The sequence below is a fragment of the Epinephelus lanceolatus genome, chromosome 20 (assembly GCF_041903045.1).
Source record: "Epinephelus lanceolatus isolate andai-2023 chromosome 20, ASM4190304v1, whole genome shotgun sequence".
NCBI lineage: Eukaryota > Metazoa > Chordata > Actinopteri > Perciformes > Serranidae > Epinephelus > Epinephelus lanceolatus.
The window spans coordinates 20,586,677-20,607,593 of NC_135753.1; the positions used below are offsets into that span (position 1 = coordinate 20,586,677).

The 20,917-nt window shown below is 41.9% G+C and overlaps 1 protein-coding gene across 1 annotated transcript in view; it reads right to left on the reverse strand.

The window, feature by feature from the left end:
* Positions 1 to 473: 473 nt before the first annotated feature.
* The window catches only part of zbtb47b (zinc finger and BTB domain containing 47b), a 30,342-nt gene continuing 9,898 nt past the window's right edge, over positions 474 to 20,917 (reverse strand). Inside the window, exons 2-6 of the mRNA XM_033638662.2 lie at positions 9,143 to 10,528; positions 6,967 to 7,114; positions 6,090 to 6,205; positions 4,159 to 4,303; positions 474 to 3,830 (exon numbers count right to left, since the gene is read on the reverse strand). Coding sequence (XP_033494553.2) covers positions 3,385 to 3,830; positions 4,159 to 4,303; positions 6,090 to 6,205; positions 6,967 to 7,114; positions 9,143 to 10,528 — 2,241 coding nt within the window. The 3' untranslated portion in view covers positions 474 to 3,384. The remainder of the gene's footprint in view (positions 3,831 to 4,158; positions 4,304 to 6,089; positions 6,206 to 6,966; positions 7,115 to 9,142; positions 10,529 to 20,917) is intronic.

Genomic DNA, 20,917 nt, shown 5'->3' on the forward strand with positions numbered 1-20,917 from the left:
ACTCAACAATTCAACAGCAGACTTTTCATTTAAAGGGCAGTCTCAAACTGGACCCTGTACAAAAGCAGCAAATCAAAGTACAAAATGTGTTGGACACACAAACAAATAAAAGAAGAAGTACCATTTTCAAATAGCATCTGATGTGGCCCTAACCATTTAACCATGGCAGTTTAAGAAACACGTGTAACTGGGGGTGGGCTAAGACGTAAGACTACACTAAGGTGCTTCAATTTGTCTTTTAAATAAAACAATGAACAGCTTATTACATTTACAAAAGCTTATCCACAAACTCCAACTTTCCGGTAGTACCAGCCAAGACGCACGTGGGGGCACATTCAAATGACTCTCGAAATGTAAACACGAGGAATTAATCACGAGGAAGAAACACATCTTAACAATATTTACAGGTTAACGCTACACTACAAGTCTATAGATAAAGTGAGTGGGAGTGCATCGATAGTGCACTGAGACTCTTTTTGGGTAATTAATTGATTGAAGTGTCACATTTTAAGGAATATTTTGACATTTTGGGAAGTATGCTTGTTTGCTTTCTTGCAGAGAATTAGCTGAGATGAATACCACTCTCATATCTGTATGGTAACTACGAAGCTACAGCCAGCAGCCAGTTAGCCTAGCTTAGCATGAAGTATGTTAACAGAAGAAACCAGCCAGCAAGGCTCTGTCCAAAAGTACAAAATCAGCTATCCAGCCCCTCTTGAGAATCAAGGTGAGTCAGATTAAATATGCACGGTTTGTCGTAATGTTAGTGTAGTATAAATCAAAAAGTGACAGAGGCATGCTTGCCTCTTTGCGTGACAAACTATGTGTGTGATAGAGAAAATAGTTTAGGAATCAAATGTCTCAAATAAAATGTTTAAACATGGTGTGAAACCAAGCGGTGACCTCCAGGGCTGAAAAATCAAGCCAGTGAGGAAGTGCCAAAAAACTGCAGTTCTTTGAATGACCACTTGAGGCTGGCTCCAGATGGCAGTCAATCCCCACAGATACTCCTGCCGAAATTTAGCAGAAATAATCATGTTAACAGCCTGGTACAAAAATGGTTCTGGTCTCTATAGCTAATTTACCCCGTCATGACAACTATACAGGAGGGGGATTTTTATATAACTCACCCATTTAAATTTTATTAAGACTTAAATTTTCACATAATTACGGGTGAGCCATTTTGACTGACCGCCTGTTGGCAAGGTGTCACCATAGTCTGTGAGTCAGGCCCACCCCTTGTTCACTTCTGGCTCCCAAGAACCAAGATGGCGACAGTTGATATACCAAACTTAAGGCTTCAAAATGGATGCCCACAAATCCATGGGCGACGTCATGGCACCTATGTCCTTTTTTTTTTTTTTTTTTTTTTTTTTTTTTTTTAAAACAGTCTGTGCGTGGAACAAGTTGCCTTGGTTTTAAATTAATTATACAAAAAAGCAACTATTTTTGCAATTTTCACCTGCACTTGCAATTACATTGCAACCCCCCCCCCCCCACCTAAAAACTGCAACATGCATCACAATTTTTTTTTTTTATAGAAAAGCTGCCATGAAATCAGGCACTTCAGGCCACAACAACAGTTGGTGACGGTCCAGGGTGCACCCCGCCTCTCACTCAATGTCAGCTGGGATAGGCTCCAGCCCCCCATGACCCTGAATAGGAAAAGTGGTTACGGATAATGAATGAAAACAAACAGGACTTGTTTATCAGTAAGCTTTTGGTACTGGTGGATGATTTTTTTAACCTTCAGACAGAGCCAAGCTAGCTGTTTCACTGTTTCCAGTCTTTGTGCTGAGCTAAGCTAACAGCTGCTGGCTGTAGCTTCATATTTAACATACCGACAGGAGAGTGGTATCGTTCTTGTCAGCTAACTCTCTGCAAGAAGTATTTCCCAAAATGTCAAAGAGGAGAACTTTTTACTGACGAGGATTCAATTCTATTATTTCAGTTCTACTCGAGTAGGTTCATGACAAACTTGTCAAAAGTGCACGTAGAGCCACAGATGTCTGAGGGGTATTACATACTGCATGTCTCTTAATTTGATCAGCTTCTACAGATCACCACTGACCAGTTTATAACAGTGATGTCATCATAAGGAGCCCTTTTAGTGATGCACTCTGTTGTGCCAAAAGTACTCACTGTCAGTGCTTTTTGAGAGATTTAGGCATTGTAATATAATGTTTATTGTTTCACGATATCTATCATGATGAAATGTGCACACTTAATGAGCTACGTGACGTAAGCAGGTTTTTGTGAATATTATTATCATCCCTACACTCTGCAAACTATGATACAGATCGGGTTTAGTTGGGAAAGTTAACATTAACATTAGATTTTTAAACCTACAAATATACTGTAGGTCTGAGTACATTAGGTTTTTTACTAACAAGTCACAGAAAAGTGCGATACCATCTCAAAGCCAGATCTACAGGAGAGGAGTGCGCTTGCTTAATGTAAGCAAAAGATGAGAGTCAACAAATTACTCCATCTCCTGACTCGGGGGAAGCTCAAGCGTTGATTAGCTGAACGTAGATCTTCATCTCACATCTCTGCCTCACGTCTCACACAAGCGCACACACACACGCGCACACACACACACACACTGCATTGCATGGCCGACTCTCCACGCATCACAACTTCTCTCGCGTCCTTACAAATTGACATAACGTGCCACAAGTTACACACTATCACAATTATAAAAATCGAGACAATTAGGAGTACATTTTAAATATCACTAGAGTTAAATGTAAGGTGCAGGATCGATTATAAATGCTGTATAACATTATCTAACTATAGCAGGTGAGCTAACAGGATTTGGTTATTGGCAATGCCATATACATGTATATGCTCAGAGACAAATCCACATTTGGTTATTGCTGGGTCAGACCAGAACCACTCGCTACATCTTGGCAGAGAACGATCAAAAATAAAACTTTTTTTTTTTTCTCATCAAAGTGTGGTTCTCACGTGACTGATGACCCCCGTATGAGTGAGGATTCAGGAAACTCTTCCTCCCACTTTGTAAAAGATGCTACAATCAATGCATTGTGCAAGGCTCTGGAGAGATGTGCGTGTGGTGGTGGAAAAATCCCAAATGAAACCAGAACAGAGTTGCGCAACTCATGAGGAGAAGCACGGTGACGACGCGTCCTACTGGACTCTGAGGTTATCTATTGTATTTAACAGAGTAAAAAATAACTATTTCTTATTGTGGTAGGTGTATGTGTGTTTTCTTACGAGGCCTCCGTGTAGCCTTCAGTCAAGTTTCTCTCCTCAGTGTAAACGTCACTGAGGTGCATCACTCTGCCGCCGCAGGAGTCCTCTTAAAAGCTCTAAGAAAAACAAAAGTAACAAAAGTGCTTTCGATGCTACAGAGATTTGTTAGTTGTTGGAGTTCATCCTACCAGCAGAGAACAGGGGAGGCGGTGGGGGTAAATGAGGGGTGGGAGGCAGCCCCCCCATGGAGTGCAGCAGGGGAAGAGACAGCTGGGTGCCATGGAGAGGGTGTGGGCTCGAGGCAGCGGCGGGTGTGGTCGCAGACGTGGCAGGAAGCGCCGTCCCCAGATGCACCTGACCAGAAGAGTCCACGACGGGCGAGGCCAGAGGCTGATGGAGGCCGAGGGGGTCGTTGCCGTCGGCAACCATGGGGTTGCTGACGCGGAAGCATTTCTCCCTGTGGGCCTTGAGCATGTTGGAGAAGCGGAAGCGCTGGCCACACACCTCGCAGGGGTAGGGCTTCTCACCGGTGTGGGTGCGGCGGTGGCGCTTCATGTTGGGCCGGCTAGTGAAGCTCTTCCCACAGATCTCACAGATGTACGGCTTCTCTCCTGCACAAAGACACACAGGTTTGTGGAGCTTTTCAGCGTCTCTTAGGGTGCTTTCACACCTGCCCTGTTTGGTTCGGTTCAATCAACTCAAGTTTGTTTCCCCCCTAAGTGTGGTTCATTTGGGCAGGTGTGAACATAGCAATCACACCAAAACAACTGGACCGAGACCACCTCCTCAAGAAGGTCTCGGTCTGGTTACAAACAAACTCTGGTGCGGTTCGTTTGTTGTGGGGAGTATTTAGCAGCTCAAGAGCCAAACTAGCATAGCAATGCACCAACAACAGCAGTGAAGAAGACGACTGCATCAGTAGTGCAAGAGGTGACTCACCAGTGTGTGTCTTCATGTGTTCATCAAAGTACTGTTTCATGTTGAAGTCCTTTCCGCACCACTGGCACATGAACTGCTTGTGTCCGATGTGGATGCTCATGTGGGAGCGCAGCTGGTATTTGTACTGGAAGCGCTCACTACAGTTCTGAAAAGGCACACAATGAATGTTTTCACACGAAGTCTGAACAATCATAAACAGCCCCATAAATGGTGGTCACAAAATGAATAGTCATAGGGTTCCTTCTGTGGAAAATACAGTGCTAAATGAAACTGATCCATGAAAGTAAAAACTCAGACATCCATTGGTCCATCTCTCTTCTGACAAATTTAAAATCAAATTTCAGCTGTGATATTTGTTTCTGTAAAACACACTGTAACTGATTTCAGTAATAAAATCAAAAGTATTTATTGTGAAACATGAACTGTATAATGGGTATTACACATGTTGAGTTATACAACATAAAATATGCCAATAGGTTGTTCGTTAAACTTTGATTAAAGTGTTTCAGAACTCCAGTTTGTTTAAAAGCACACAAGCCAGCAGCAGCTATCTTAACTTTTTATTTACTGTGCAGACAAGAGTGTGGTTTCAATCTTCTTATCTAACCCATGGCAAATATGCAAATAAGCATATTTCCCAAAACTTCAATTTTTCTTTTAAGCAGTTAGGTCATTCTATCAAATATTCCCACACCTGATGAATGCAGCAAAAACTACAGCCACATTCATAAAGAGAAAGGGACTATTCATTTAAGAGTGTGGTGTTGATTAAGAATGATGCCAGAAAGCAACACACAAAACAGTTTAACTACGTTATAGGGCATTAAGTGTGTAAAGATAGTTAAATGATTCGGTAATGACAGGGATTTTCCTTTGATCAGCACATCTGGATCCCCACATCATTCAGACTCCCTGACCTTAAAGGGTAAGTGCTGTATTTTTCAACCTGGACCCGTATTTGCCGTGTTTTTGTGTCCAAGTGACTAATGGGAATAACAATTAAAAAAAACTGGTTAGTGCTGCAAAAACAGGCTGCAATGTGACCACTCGGTGCAGGTTCACACTTCAGTTTACGTCCGCCAAAAGTGTTTGTTTTTGACACTGACAGGATCAGATTATTATTATTATTATTGTTATTATTATTATTATTATGACAATTTATGGAAAAGATCCCAACAGAGATAGACCTTTTTGTTCAAGAGTAAGGTCCTTTTTGTTTAACTAGTAACAGCCCTGGAATCGCGATTGCCAGACCCACCAGACTCCATTTAAATAAATAGCAATTTTATCATTGTAAAGCACACTTCATTCAAACTCAACAGAAGCAAAATAAAAACCACAAATACCGCCTTTGTTAGTCTTTCCACTGTTTCAAAAATAACAACACTGGTTTGGTTGAAATAAATCCTTAATTCGCCCAGTTAGATGTGAAAATACATTGGCTCTATACACGCTTAAATTACTGTTTATTTCAATGGAGTCTTGTTGGTTTGGCGATTATGATTTCCGGGCTGTTTCTAAGTTAAACAAAAGGATCCTACTCCTCCTCACAAATGTTTATCCGGATGTGGACATAAACTGACGGTGCAAACTTGCCCTGAATGTTTACATTGCACCCTGTTCAGCAGCTGCTGGCTGCAGCCTTCTGGCCCAATACTGGGCCACTTTTAAAAACTGTTACCATCAGTCACTTAGGCAAAGAAAAATGGGAAAATAGGGTCCAGGCTGAAAAGTACCCAACTTAGCATTTAACATGAGTATTTTACAAGCAGCAGCCATAAAGCAGACTCATTACTCATAAAATTATATTCTAGACACCGATCATTTCAGAAATTACAGGTTTTAAACTGGTGGAAATCTCAGCTGGAGTGAAACTCCTCATGTGAGTTAAGTGGAGAGCAGCAGCAGCAGTGTATTAAAGGAGCTCAAACCTCACACTTGAAGGGTTTCTCTCCTGAGTGCTGCAGAGAGTGAACCTTCAGGGACATGCTGCGCTTGAACGACTTCCCGCACGTCTCACAGGTGAACGGCATGTCCTTCGTATGGGCTAAACACACACAGACACACACATAGACACACACACACAAAGACACACACAGTGCAAGATAAGTTAATGGTATTCAATACTGAGGCACTCAATAGCAGAAGGAGGACAAATAAGCAAACTGCTACCTTAAAATAGCACTTTAAGAACAGCACTGAGGCTTTTTCACCTGCTAATTACGATGCTAAGGACAATGGATGTGTCTCATCGAGTAAATAATCTATTTCCTCTGAAGTTTCCACATCGAACTCTCAAGTCACGCCTTCAGCAGGAAGGAAAAATAGGAGTCAGTGATGTATGGTAGTTTGTACAAACCCTTCTTTCATGTGCAAGTAAATAACGGTAGTTTGTTACAGTTACTTCCTCACTGTTGAAAATACTGCTGCACAATTCTTAATTACAGATATGCAAAATATTTCTAAAGCTACAGAACTCTTCTACACAAGAGTGTATAACAGGCACATTCAGATACACACATGCACACAGAATACAATATGCAACTGCAGGCTGTGAAATGATTTTAAACTTCATTTCATAAGCTCAAAATATAAATGACTCCCATTTGCTTCTATACTTTCACCACTGAAACACACACAGTGAATGAGGTAAGCCCGTCTGGGAATTAAGATACTTATCTCCCAAAAAGTGGAAGAGGAAAGCTACACCCAAAACAAAATCCCGCACAACAATCAGTGGAAAAGGAAGTAGAGTAACAAACTGGAACAAAGCGACCAACCAGGATCGTTGATGTCACTGCCACTCACCGACCATGTGCTTCCTGACATGAGCCATGGTGTAAAACTTCTTCTCACAGATCTCGCAGGAGAACTTCTTCTCAGCGTAGCCATGGACGATCTTGTTGTGCTCGTGCAACGACCACAGCTTTTTGAAGGCCTTGCCACATGTTACACACTTCCAAAAAAAAGAGGAGAGAAGAGAACATATAGTTATTACAGGAGCTATTTGGGTATCATCTGGAACAGACTTTACAAACACAATCCAGGTGTGTGGGCTTACACAGATACTTGGGCGTGCACTGTACCAAAAAAGCAATTAGAGTCAGTAGATTAAAGCGGCAAATGATCTTCAAAACCACAGCAGGAGTCCAGCTGCTCACTGCAGAGTGGAGGTACTGAGACATATCAGAATTTATTATTACTGACTGCTGAGTTACTGACTGTGATCGGTGTTAATATATTTACATAACTGCAACTGTGCATGTACTAATTATTAACTAAATACTACTTTAAAAGCTGAGACTACTACTTTAACAAAGAGTGTAGGTTTGTGCCTTCCAAAACAATCAGACAAGCTGTGTTCACTCCTATATTATTAATTCAATAACCCCCCTCAAAATCCTATTTAGTTTCCCTGATACAGACTTTAATCTTGACAGTAAATTATGTTGGATTTGCATCTTTAACCGGATATCAATTTTTGTCACAAAAGCATCATCCTATATTTGCCTCCACTTGGACTGTTACATCTTTTGTCAGAAAATAATAAAACTACACATTATCACATCTGAATCAGAATATAAACTCTACATTTTCTACCTCCCAAAACATGCAGATGATTTTTTTTTGCCAAGCTGCACATATCACCATCTCCTTCCACCAATCAGGGGGTAAAAGGTGACCCAGATGAGTGTGTCAGCATTTTTATGATCTCTGACCTTCTTTCATCCTGCTAATGACAACAGCTGGCCACAGGGTTACATAGATTTCACAGAGTCACTCAAGTTGTGACTGTAAAGGCCTGGTAACAGCAGAGAGCGGCACAGTGAAATGTATCCCATGTCTTCAAGAAGTATGTTATTGATGTAGCTTGGTAACTTAGTGACTGCTCAGAGTGGTAGTTGCTGAACTACTGTAGCTGGTGCTGGCTAGCCAGGAACATGCTAGCACTAGTCAAGCACAAAATGCCCCAGGCTTCTCTGTATTTGTTCTGTACTAAGCTGTTTACCTCAGGATTGTACATGTTTTAATTCAAGAGAGTTTTACTGAGAAGGGAAAAAAAATCTCCACACAAATAAGCTTGCTAACTAGCTAATATCCTTTTCTAAAATGTGTGCATGTGCAGGTTTTTTAAATGTGGGAAAAATAGGCAATAGACTCCTTTCCAATTGCCAGTAAACTAGATCTGTGTACACGACTAGTGTGTCACATTTAATGTCAGGGATGTCAGGAAACAGGGTTAGTAAACAGTAAAAAGCAGCATGGAGGCCAGTAAAATGTGACGGTGGTTACTTCTTTTTTTTAAATTTCTGTTACTTATTCAGTCCCTCTTTCACAATCGCGGATGACTAATGTTGGACGATGCTTGAGCACTGCGTTGACGCAAGGTATTTGTGGCGGTGCGTCATTGCGTTGTGTCACAAAAGGGGGGAAAGTAGCACGTCCACACAGGTGTCATGTTTTTATTACTGCTGGTCGGAGCCAATTGGAGCTGGAGCCAATAAATACCTGTGACTGCTGAAGAGTCATTTGTCCTGGGAATGGATGCTGATTGTAACCTTCCCCAACATAGACAAGAGTCTTTGCAATTGGGTGTTAGTGGGTTTTTTGTCCAGTTGGAAAGGGGCTTAGCTAGCTCATTTAGCAAGCTTGGTGGCCACCGAGATAAGAAATATTAAGTGAAAATCCTTCCTCTGTTGTAGAGTAGTTTACACTGATAGAGGAGGGTAAAACAAAAATGGATGGTGCAACAAAGCTAATAAGCTACTATAGCTCTCTCTCCATTTTGGACTCTCCAGCTCCCCGTTCCCTCAAAGGTCAGCGCTGTTAAGACGACTTTGTGTGTCAAATTTCACTTTAGTTGAGCTCGACATGAAAAATGTGAGTGGATTTACTTGGCCCCCGACACAAATCTACTAATCACAGCTAATTCATTGAACAGAACTAGGAGCTTAAAAAATGGGGGATGGAGGTTGTATCATACCTGGATGCTCTTCTCACAGTCGGTCTGTTGGTGCAGCAGCAGCTCGCTCTCCAGCAGGAAGCGTTTCCCACAGTTATTGCAGATCTGCATGCGGTTGTGAGTGACGTTCATGTGTTTCTCCAGGTACCAGCGGTTGTTGAAGACACGAGGGCATTTCTTACACGGGAAATGTTGCTTCTCCTCCAGCCTCACTTTCTGGCCCAGGCTCTCCGTATCCAGCGGCCTCTTCCCGCCTTGCCGCTGGTTGGCAAGCGTGGCCTCTGCGAGTGTCTGCCGCATGGAGGCAGTTGTACCCGCCATGGCGAAGGCTCTGGTGCCCCGGCGAGGTCGATCCATCATGGCCGGCTGCTCCAAGCCTGGAATGTTTAGAGTGTTCTCCTCCTCTTCCTCATCTTCCTCCTCATCGTCCTCTTCACTGCTCTGACCCAGTATGTCCCCTCTCTTCAGGTTCAGGTCATCGTCATCCTCTTCTCCAACTGTGTCGTCATTCTCCGCCTCATTTTCCTCGTCTTCTGAATCTCTCTGGTTGTCATGGCAACGACCAAACATGGTGGACGCCTCTGTGGCAGTTGCTGATTTGCTCTCTGATCCCTTTGACACATTGAGGGTCTGGTTGTTGAGGTTGACTTCAACAATGATCTGGTCTCTGTTGAAGGAAGTGTGGCCATCTGCGTTCTTCGACTCCTCTCCATTGCTCTCGACTTTGCACAAAGCGGCCACACCTGTTCCAGCCCCGCCCCCTGACCCGTCCTCCTTCTGGTAATACTGCTTCTGCTGGGAGGCCGTCTTGCCTGCCTCCTCCACTCTAACAGAGAACGGGCTGCTGCCTTCCCTTTTGTACACCCTCCCCAGCTCTGACTCCTGTTTAATCTCTGGGTACAGCTGGCTGGAGGGCATCGCTACAGCAGCTGGGTCGCCGCCACCGAGCCCTTCCTGATTGGCCATATCTGCGCAGGTGGTTCTCAGCGAGTGGCTGCTGATGAGGTCACGACAGGAAGCTGCAATGTCGCTCATCTGAAGCAGGGTAGCGGCGTTGAGCACGTCCCGCACAGTGCGGCTGCTCACCAGCAGTTTGGAGGTGTAAATGAAGTTGAGGATTTGCTGCAGGCCCTGAGAGGTCAGGGCGTCCAGCGACAGGTCCACCCGCCGCAGCTGTTTGCTTTGGGCGAAAAGGGAGTGGAAGAAAGGGCTGTAGGCCGCCAGCACGCCCTTATGGGCTGGGAAGGTGCTGTGCTGACGCACCAGAACGATGTCAACGTCACACAGGTCAGGCTGGAAGAGGCGCTGCTCGTTCAGCCTGTCCATCAAACAGGTGAAGTGCAGAGCCACATCCTCCACCAGGGAGAACTCAGCAGAGGGGAAGTCCGTGGTCTTCTCCACTATGAGCTGCAGAGACAGGACATGATGGAGGGAGAAAGAAAGAGAAAAAGGTCAACATCAAAGGAACTTATTATCATGTAGTAATATAATGGATTAAACTTCTGAATAGGAAGACAATTAGATCTCAGCTGCAGTGTGACCAAAAAGTTCTCATTTTAACAAGAAACATTTCCTGTCATCACATCAATTTATCTTCTTGTATGACAAAGCTTTATCTAAAAAAATTTTTAAAACAAACTTTACTTGTTATAGCATCAGTGCCAGATGAGCATGTTGAACAAGAACCAGCGGTAAATAGAAACACAAAAACACAATTTAGCTAAGTATATGTGCAAATTTTAACTTCTTTTTTCTGTTGATTGGCACTGCACCCTTAATAGCTTTTGCCTTTTTATTTTCTCCTCCTCCATCATAACCATCAATTTTTGCATTAAAAATTACTGTATAATTTTCCATTATGTGCAGTTTTTATTCCCCCTACAACAAGTTCTACTTAGACCCAGTTTCCACCAAAATATTTGTGTGTGTGTGCATGGGTTTATCTAACACAGGAAAAGCTGCTAAAGATAGGCGTAAGTCTTTTCCCATTGCCAGTGAACCAAAGCTGTGAACACGGCTCTGCAGCAGACGAGCATGCCTTTCTCTGTGTGTTGCTTTTTTTCCAGCTGTGTCACGTTCAATGTCACAGGCAGGCCGGAAAACAAGTTAGTAAACATTAGAAAGCAGCATGGAGGCCAGTGAAAATGTTACTGTGGTTACTTTTTTTTATATCTCTCACTTATTCAGTCTAACTCTCAGACTCAGTGCAAACTAAATGTGGAACAATGTTTGAGCGCTGCTGAGGTGGAGACAGATGGTATTTTGGGATGTGTGCACGTCATTGCAACTCGCCGGCAAAAGGGCTAAAATCAGCACATTGACCCAGGTGTTGTATTTTCATCGAAGCCGATCAGAACTGCAGCCGATAAATACCAGTGACTACTGCAGAGTCATTTGACCAAGGTATGAATGCTGATTGTAACCTTTCCCATTACATATCATTTTTTTGGAAGCTCTTACTTACATCTTCATGCAGATGGAACTCTGGAAGTCTCCTGGGTGTCTAACTTTTTTCTGTGTTTCTTTTGAATAAAAAGCAACACATATCAATCACATGACTAAGTGCATTACTACGGAAGCGAGATGCATTAACTTAAAAAATTAACTAAAAAATATTTGCCTTTTTTTCCCCCCCTAAATTGTGTTGGAAAACATGGAAAAAACTCTGCTTTTGTTTTTCTGAATTAACGGGATGATTATTTTGTTAATTCAGAAAAACAAGAGCAGATTTTTTTTCTTAGGTGAATGCATTACACTCCTGTACATGGCAAAAATTGGCAGTATTTTATAGTACTAAAATTTGACCTCCAAGTAGAGGCATAAATATTGCTGAAACAATTTCTAATGAAATAAATCCTAAAGCAGTCATTATAGTGTTCTTTATGATTTCCAGTCTGTTAAGTGCACTGCACCAAGTCACAGACTGCATGCATGCTGCACGAGAAAAATCTAAAAGGTGTAACACTCAGCGCTCTGTGCAAGGTCCTCAACTTCCCAAGGTGGGTTTATTTTAGCACAGGAAGGGCAGGGTTTCGATCCAGACGGGATGTGAGTGGGGACAGAGCAGCAAACAGAGCAAACACACACACTCACACGCATATGTGATGTGCAACCATGCGCAAAAAAACACAAATGCACAGACACACACACACACATACACACAACAAACACAAACACAGTGCCTGGTCTCTGCAAGGACTGACTGGTCTGAGCATTGGTATTCTGTGCCATCCCACCCCCATTAGCCGGCTCTCTCAGCACACCCACTCACTACACTGTCCCTGAGGAACGGAGAATTATGCACAAGACAAAACACGTCCGGAGAAATAATTAGGGAAACCATGCCGAATAAATACTAACTAACCCTGCAAACAATTAATGGAATTTATCATTCTGGGCATCTCTTGAAGGCAGAATAGGACCGAGTATTAATAAAAACCTTGTTTGGGCTGGAGATGATGTAGCTGTGAGCCATAATTACATCTCTATGTGTCTTATTTTTCAATATTTACTGTTGCATGTGCAGGACAAGACGTGCAATAAAGAAAAAAGGGTAAGGGCAATATATTAAATTAACAATTCATTCTGGGACAATAACTATTATGGAATTTATGTAAAACTGCGGTAAATGGGTATGAATCCCACTACAAAGACTGTTAAGTGTTCTTGATTCTTTCCCTGCTGCCCAACATATAGTTTGTCTTTAAGATCAATGAAAATGACTGTTCATTGTTAAAGCTGGAAAATGGATTTGCATATGGGACTAACCTTGAAAATCTGGCCTGTTTGAAGAATTCAATTATGGAAGTGTTAGATTTATTCATAGTTTTGAGCTGCTAAATTGGACTGCGAGCCAGAGAGGAGTGGAGATCGGGTTATCTCTCCCTGTGCAAGGCTACAGACGTCGCCCAAGGGCAAAACGCTGCAGCCTTAATCAGATCAAGTGTAAGTTGCAGACTGGAAGTTATGCTGCTTTGGTGATAACAATCGGCATCTTCTTCTGAGATTCAAACAGGACAACACTGACAAAGATTAAATTCTATAGGATGAGCATAACAGATTGAAAACATTGATAGCTGAGGGTCAAAATAAAGGAGCCAACGACATCTTTTTAAGGTTTAATGAAGGATGTATTTCCATGTAGATTTTGTTCCTATTACCAAAACAACTGTGTGATCTTCCTAATCCCTTGATGCTTATTCTGCTACCTTTCAGGACTGCAATGTTTGGGCCATCATTAATGGGTCTGAAAATCTGATCCTAGGGATTTGAAATGCAAAATAATGATGCTCGCCATATGTACCTATAAAACAGGACTCCAAATGAGTTCCCAAATGATTTCCCCACTGTCTGTACAAGCCTTTATGCCCCACTCTTGAGCATGCAAAGGGGCAATTTGAGCACAACTAAAAATTTTTGCATGTAACAAAGCTTTATTTTGGGGAGGAAATTATTATCACGCAAAGAATAATTTAATTTGAGCAAACAGAAATCCTTTTTTTGCTCAATGTATTTGCATGTTTTCTATCATCCACATAAGCGGACCACAATAATCTGTCTCACTCAGTTTCACCCATAATTGCCCTCTTAATTTAGAACAAAACATTTTAACTACATTATTTACAACTCATTTTCAACTAAGTCCACGCTGCAATACAAGAACAATGCCACATCTTTATTTCCATGTCTTCTACACTGATTATGAACTGGTAGGGGCGCTAACTTTTGGTGTGAGTCATGTAGCTTTAGCCTCAGTGTTTGTGATATCATATATGTGGCCATAAAGTGCATATTTAAGGGCCTTTTACATAGTTGTTGTTTTAAAACTTATCAGATGAAAATATTAAAAAGTCAGCCAGAGAAAGAATTTTCAGCCAACCCAGGGAGTTAATGTTTATAAGCTAACGTAAGCTAGCTACATGCCACGACAAAATGGATGGTCGCCACTTAGAAATAATTTCTGTGGGAAATCCAACACCCATTACTTGAAAGAAAATTACCATAAATTTTAGGTAGCTAAACCTGCCAGGTTTTTTTTTGGAAACTGCACTGTGCAAGAACAAAAAGTGCAGAAACTAAGGGTCAGAGCTAACTGTCAGTTATGAAGTTAGTCAAGTAATGTTAGCTTAGTGAGCCCTTTCTGGAAGAAATCTTTCCATTTTAACCCAAACTCTTTTTCATAAACCTTCAGGACTATCTGGTTTAAAGTCCTGAAGGCAAACTTCACCAAACAGCCATAAAACACGGACTAACATTAACAAAATTTGACAAATTATCAAATTCAGCACGTTAGCTTAAGCATGATTACATTGCATTAATTAGCCTAGCGGCTAGCGGACATTTTTCCTCTACTCGCATCCTAACAAATTACATGTAACGTCATTATATTTCTTATTCACCACTGGTTTAAGTCACTGTGTCTCTCTATTGAATGGCACAGTTGAATTTCAGCCTACGTGCACGTTTTTCAGTCAAATATTAATGAAACAGAGGAGCTAACGTTGCTGTCGTGAGAAGCTAGCGGAGTGAGATTGCCCCGAATCTGGGGCTTAACTTTTACTGTCACTTTTGCTGGGAAGCATGTTTACAAACTAACTGACAATTTTGCATGGTATACCTTTAAATTATTACCAACTTTTAGTTTGGCTGCACTTTGTCGCAGAATCAAACAGCCTCAGCTCGGTAAGCTTAGAGTTGCCACCCCAGCTTTCCATAGACATGGCATGTGAGCTCATTGCAGGCTGCACTTTGCTGCTGCTTGATGTGTTTTCAGTGTACACTCTGAAAGTGCTTCCTTACTATCCAAGTAATTGATTATCCTGCTAACAATCAGATTGGAGACAAAAAAACAATCAAATGGGAACCACTTTATTCTCTGATTGGCTGAAACTGTGACACTACATATCACTCACATGCATGCAGAAATGTGTTAAAATGGTCAATCACATGGTCACAATTAAGGCATGAACACAGCAATCATTCATTTACTGCTGAATGACAGTGAATGACTGCATTATTGTCATCCAGACAGATGCTTTAAAACTATGCAATCCAAAAGCAGACTTGTTACCATGCAGCTGCCGCATCTGTTACAACACACAATAAAGACGAAGCCATCTTGTCACTTTTCATCACATACAGTACTCCAGCCAAACAAATTGAGTGAGTACTTTACAATTAAAGACCGCATCCAGCTCCCTCGATCTTTGTCTGTCATTATCTCTCACCCCCTTTTCTCCCCGCCTCCCCACCTTTCCATGGAAATGTCAGGGAGAGCGCTTGTTTGCTGTCATTAGAGGGAGCGCCACCTTTAACCAGCCTCTCAGTCAGATGCCTCCCAATACATTATTCATATCTGGCCTGACCGTGACAAACACGCAGCGGGGGATTACTGACGCACCCAACAAGAGGTGTCATTTCAACGGGCTTCAATCAAAGCTCCCTTTCCACACTCATTTAATCTGCCAAACACAACAAGGGGATCTTCTTGCATTGTGGAGGCCACAAAGGGCCTGTTGCACGCGGCGACTCTCAAGGTTGATGTCTTTTAATCCAGTAACAATGCTATTTATTTAACTGTCAAAATTTTACTGTGACCTTTACGTGTTATAGAACGTGACAGTTCTGCTTGTAGATAAGTGCAACATGAAAAACAGCATGCCAAATAATTGTCTTCACACTCGTAGATTTCTGGGGAGACAAAGGGGACACATCCCCCTGAATATTTAGAACATGCGTCCCCCCAAATGAAAATAAGAAATTTGCAGAGGGCTTCTATTTTGATGAAATTAAATAAATTTTCACCATAGATTATAACAGAAAAGGAAAAAAGAGATGCATACAAATTCAGAAGAATGCAGGAAATTAAGTGTTTGATGCTCAACTTTTCGGGGAGGACCCTAAATCCCCAGAATTTTTAAGGAAACCTATGCCCTTGATCATGCTGTATTGCAGTTTTTAACACACCACTAACCGAATTGAAAAATCTCACAACAAGGCAACTGTTTTGAACTGCAGAATAAATCAAAACCTATATGACTGGACCATGTGGGGAATTTAATTTGAAAGGACAGACAAAGGAACAGACGGCTCGCTCAGTGTGTGACGTGCACTTGTAGATAAAATATAGGCCTATATTAATGAAGGTTCATTAGTACGGTTTTGTATTTCTCTGTAATGTAGCACAGTGTTAACAATGTTACCGATACTATTCTTTCTCACACCTTGCATGCAAACCATTGTGGCCCCGCCAGAAATATATAATTTAAGAATGAAATTAATATCGTAAACATGCAGGCGACTAGTCGACTAATGGCCCTAAATGACAACTGTTGGTCGACTAGGAAAATTCTTAGTCGGGGGCAGCCCTGGACTGTCTGATGGCAAGGTAAAGAGGTGAAAATATTCTAAATAAAAACGTACACTTAAATTGATATTGATTATTTTTAGGTGGATCCTTTATAGGTGGCTAAAAACCAACCAACTGAGGCAGCATTTGCTCAACACCGTTTCATTTTATGTACGTGAGGAGGGGATTTTCTACTCAAAAGTTACTGTAAACAAACATTGTGTTTCATTCTATTAAGTAGCTGTTGTAGAACTTTCTATTATGTGACATGGTCTTCAACAACAGATTTAATCACTGATCCAACCTGATCAAATTTGTGCATTTTCGTTGCTTTTCTTTCCTATTCAGAATTATACTAATTGGCCTGATGAATGCGCTCTAATTGAACATCACAATTACCAACTCCGAAAGGTCACAACTGACGAAACCAAATCTATCCATTGTTTAACTGTTCTAATGGGGTTTCACTCAAGTATGCGTCAGGCATCATCGTTGCCCAATTTGGAGGGCTGATGCATTTTGGGAAGATAATCAGGCATTTAAAAAACACTTCCCTGATCAGCCTGATGGCAATGCTTTAATTAAAATGCAGAGTTTCAAACTTTGAGACTACTTTACCACTAATCCAGTTTTGATGGAGCTGTGATGGATGATGCACAGGATTACTGCTTGGCCCAAGAGGAGGCTGCATCATCCATGAGAAGAGGAAAAAGGTTTATAATTATTGCCGTTGAATAGCTGTTGCTTTTCAGCGATGGTCAGACTAAGTGGTGCAAGTCAAGCTCACAGTCAATGTGTCAGTCAAAGCTTGTGATACAGAACTAACTGGTGGATCCTCACCCAGCTCGGCCATGTCAGGGTCCGTGGTATGCACTTGGCAGAGGCCTGACTTGTGGATCTGAGCCAGACGGAGCCGAGTCAGAGAATGAAATCCCTCTTTCTAATTTGACTTTCACTGGTGAGAATGCCCTTTTCTCCCCCACACCTTTTCACTGGATGGCTCGTGTGGATTTACTACTCTGTAAAGTCTGCATCTCCGTCACTGTGCGGCTACAGACTGGTGAGGTGTACTGTGACCTCTGCAGAGCTACTATTTTAAAAGTTCCCTTATCTGATCACTATAATGCAGTTGACACTGACTGTGAGGCCACCTGTAAGAGCAGCGCATGTAAATCTTAGACAGCTGTAAAACAAAACAAAGTCTTAAATTTTCATCCTTTTCCAGTGTTTTCTCTTGCTAACGTTTCCCTTAAATGTTATTCTGCTTCTATTTTGCACCCACCAGGCAAGACAGCAGATGTATGAGCAGGGAACCAAACAACATCTACCTTGACTGTCTTGTTTGCGGTGAACAGACTGAGCCATTAGCAGGGGCCAATGTCAGAGCACAGCACAGAGTCATGGACACATCAATAGTGCGAGGGAGGGCAGGTTGTATTCAGGCAGGAGGGAGTCCCGGGGGGAAAACACTGCGGGGGTTAAAGCTTTCTCTCTGCCTGCCAACAGACTGCTCAGACTGAACTCAGTGTCCTCTCACGTCACCTTCTTCATCTTTTTAAGCAAACATATGTGGGTGATACAGACAAAAAAAAAAAAAAAATAATATCACTGTATTTTTCTGCGTCGTTGTAAGTTATGTATACCTTCCAAATTACTTTAACAGTCTGAATTGTGGATTACTCACCACAAAATTTGAGTGCAGTGGCTCATATTAATATACATATCTAAATATCTAAATAGAAAAGTATCCGGGAAGACAGAACATATTCAAGTAGGACTGAAAATAAACACCTGTATCAGAGATCACTGAATACCGTACAACTATAATCAGTAGCCCGGGCTATTGCTTTAATCACTGAAATCAACAGGCCTATATTTGGGATAGCAAAAGACGGGAAACACAATCAAATTGTTTATTTAAACTAGTATGAATATTACTCGTATAAAAAGTAGGCTTCAGATAATATATCAGTTATGAATCATTCATGTGATCTTGCTCCAACAGACGTCACCTGGCATACCAACACAACACCATTTTATTCTGTCAAAACAATACTTACAACTTGGATTAATATTTATGAAAAATCCTTTTGATTCTTTTGATCTGTCAAGACTGGACTCGTTTGCATTTCTGAGTATATTTCAGACCTCATTTTGTTTAATAAATTACAGATGATTATTTTAATTACTGTATTATTATCTGTTGATGTTTTATCTGATTTAGCACAACCAACAGCCCCAAACTGAATAATATTCAATTAACTCTGATTTTAAGCAAGAAGAAAAAGCAGCAAATCTTCTATTTGTAGAAACTGCAACCAGAAAATTATGACTTATTATCAAAATTGTTGTTGATTTATTTCTTGTCCATGAACGGTTTTAACACTAAATTCAATAGTGAAAAGTAGCCTTATCTTTCTTTTACAGCATTGAAACAGTGTGTTTATCTAATTCATTTGTTGATGCAAAGCAGTTCTCTCAGTTCAGTCCGTCTACTACAAATCTAATTCAGACCACAAAATGCTCATTAAATCACTGCACAAACGAGTGCAACTTGCTACCAGCGAAATGTCAAACTGTCCATATGCACAGTGAAGTCACTCTACTTGGAAATGACCATCGGGACCAAAAACAGATCACCCAACCATCCACAGTCGTGAAGACAGCAATCCCATGATCTCATGCCTCAGTCCCTCTTGTCACCCAGCGCGGAGGTCGGTGGAGGGGGGGGGGGGGGGGGGGGTCGGGGGCACTTCCACCCACGGAGCACTTCAACCTACAGTAAAGAGCACACTCAGCAGCCCTGTACACAGCGAGGCCTCCTGCTGAGGGGCCCGGCGCAGGGCTCGACGTGACTGACACCCGGAGGAAGGAGAGTGGGCACCGTGTCAGGCCTCATCTCACTCACTGGCATGGAGATGGTAGGAGAGCAGCACACACACAGATACACACACACACACAGATCCCTGAGTCATCATCAGTGCAGACGAGAGCAAAGCATGACAGGCCCGAATACAAACTCTCCACAAAGAGATCACCCAGTTACATCAGCTAGTTTGGCCTCACAGTAACATCAGAGCACTTTTATGTGGCGGGATATGGATCAGGTCACGCGTAAACACAACCAAACAGAACGGGACAAGGGCATGTCATTTCTGGCGGAGTCCAATCAGACAGCCATTAAAAAGTCATCAGGGTAATGACTGACACTGTGTCCTCTGTGTGCTCACCAGACCTTCCCTGCTGCTGACGCCAAACGACAGACAGGTTTAGTCCCAGAGAAGCTGAGCCAGAGGAGTGAATTCTGATTCTCTGGGTGAGAATCGTGGCTTAATCCTCGAGGTGTTATCTGGTCTAGGATACAGGCTGAGAAAGACTGGCAGTGTCAGAAAGCAGTCTGCCAAGTTGTCTCCCTGCTTTCAGTGTTTATGTCTAGTCATGGATTACTGAACAGGCCTATTGGGTACAAGCCCAGGGGCCCAAAGTCTCACAGGTCCCCTGGGCCAGGGCCTCCATATACTGTAGAACCACTGTCAACATTTTTTGTTGAGGCAAATCAAATGACAAAGAGATGCAAAATTGCCACAAAGAAACAAAGAATGGCCACAAATACAAGCAAAACGGCTCCAAACTGACACAAAACGACCATGAAAAGATGCAAAAAGACTCAAAAGGGCCACAACGGAGTGCAAAAGGTGGAAAAAGGGGGAAAACAACTACAAAAAGAGGCAAAACACCCATAAAAAGATGCAAAATGGCCACAAAAAATATACATGACTACAAATAGTTGCAAAACGACCACAAAAGGATGCTAAAAGAGTCACAAAAGCGCCATAAAGGGGAACATAATCACAAACAGATATACAAAACAACCATAAAGAAGTGTGAAATGACTGCAAAAAGATGCAAAATGGCCACAAAAAGACACAAAACCACCACAAAGGGATGCAAAATGACTTCAAAAGGACAAAAACGGCTCCAAATAGATGCAAAACAACCTCAAAGGGAGACAAAATGACGACAAAAAAAAACACAAAGGGAGAAAAAGGATGACAAGGAGACGCCATACAACCACAAAGAGATGCAAAATGACTGCAAGAAGACGCAAAATTGCCACATAGGTGCAAAAAATTTACAAAGAGAGACAAAATAATCACAAAGAGCAGTAAAACACCCACAAAAAGATGCAAAATGGCTCCAAAAAGACGAAAACGGCCACAGAGAGATGCACAACCTCAAAGGGAGACAAAATGACCACAAAGAAACCACAAAGGGATAAAAAGGACGACAAAGAGACACCATACAACTACAAACAGATGCAAAATGACTGCAAGAAGATGCAAAATTGCCACATAGATGCAAAACATTCACAAAGGGAGACAAAATCACCACAAAGAGATGCAAAATCACTTAAAAAAACGCAAAATAACCACAGAGAGACAAAATGA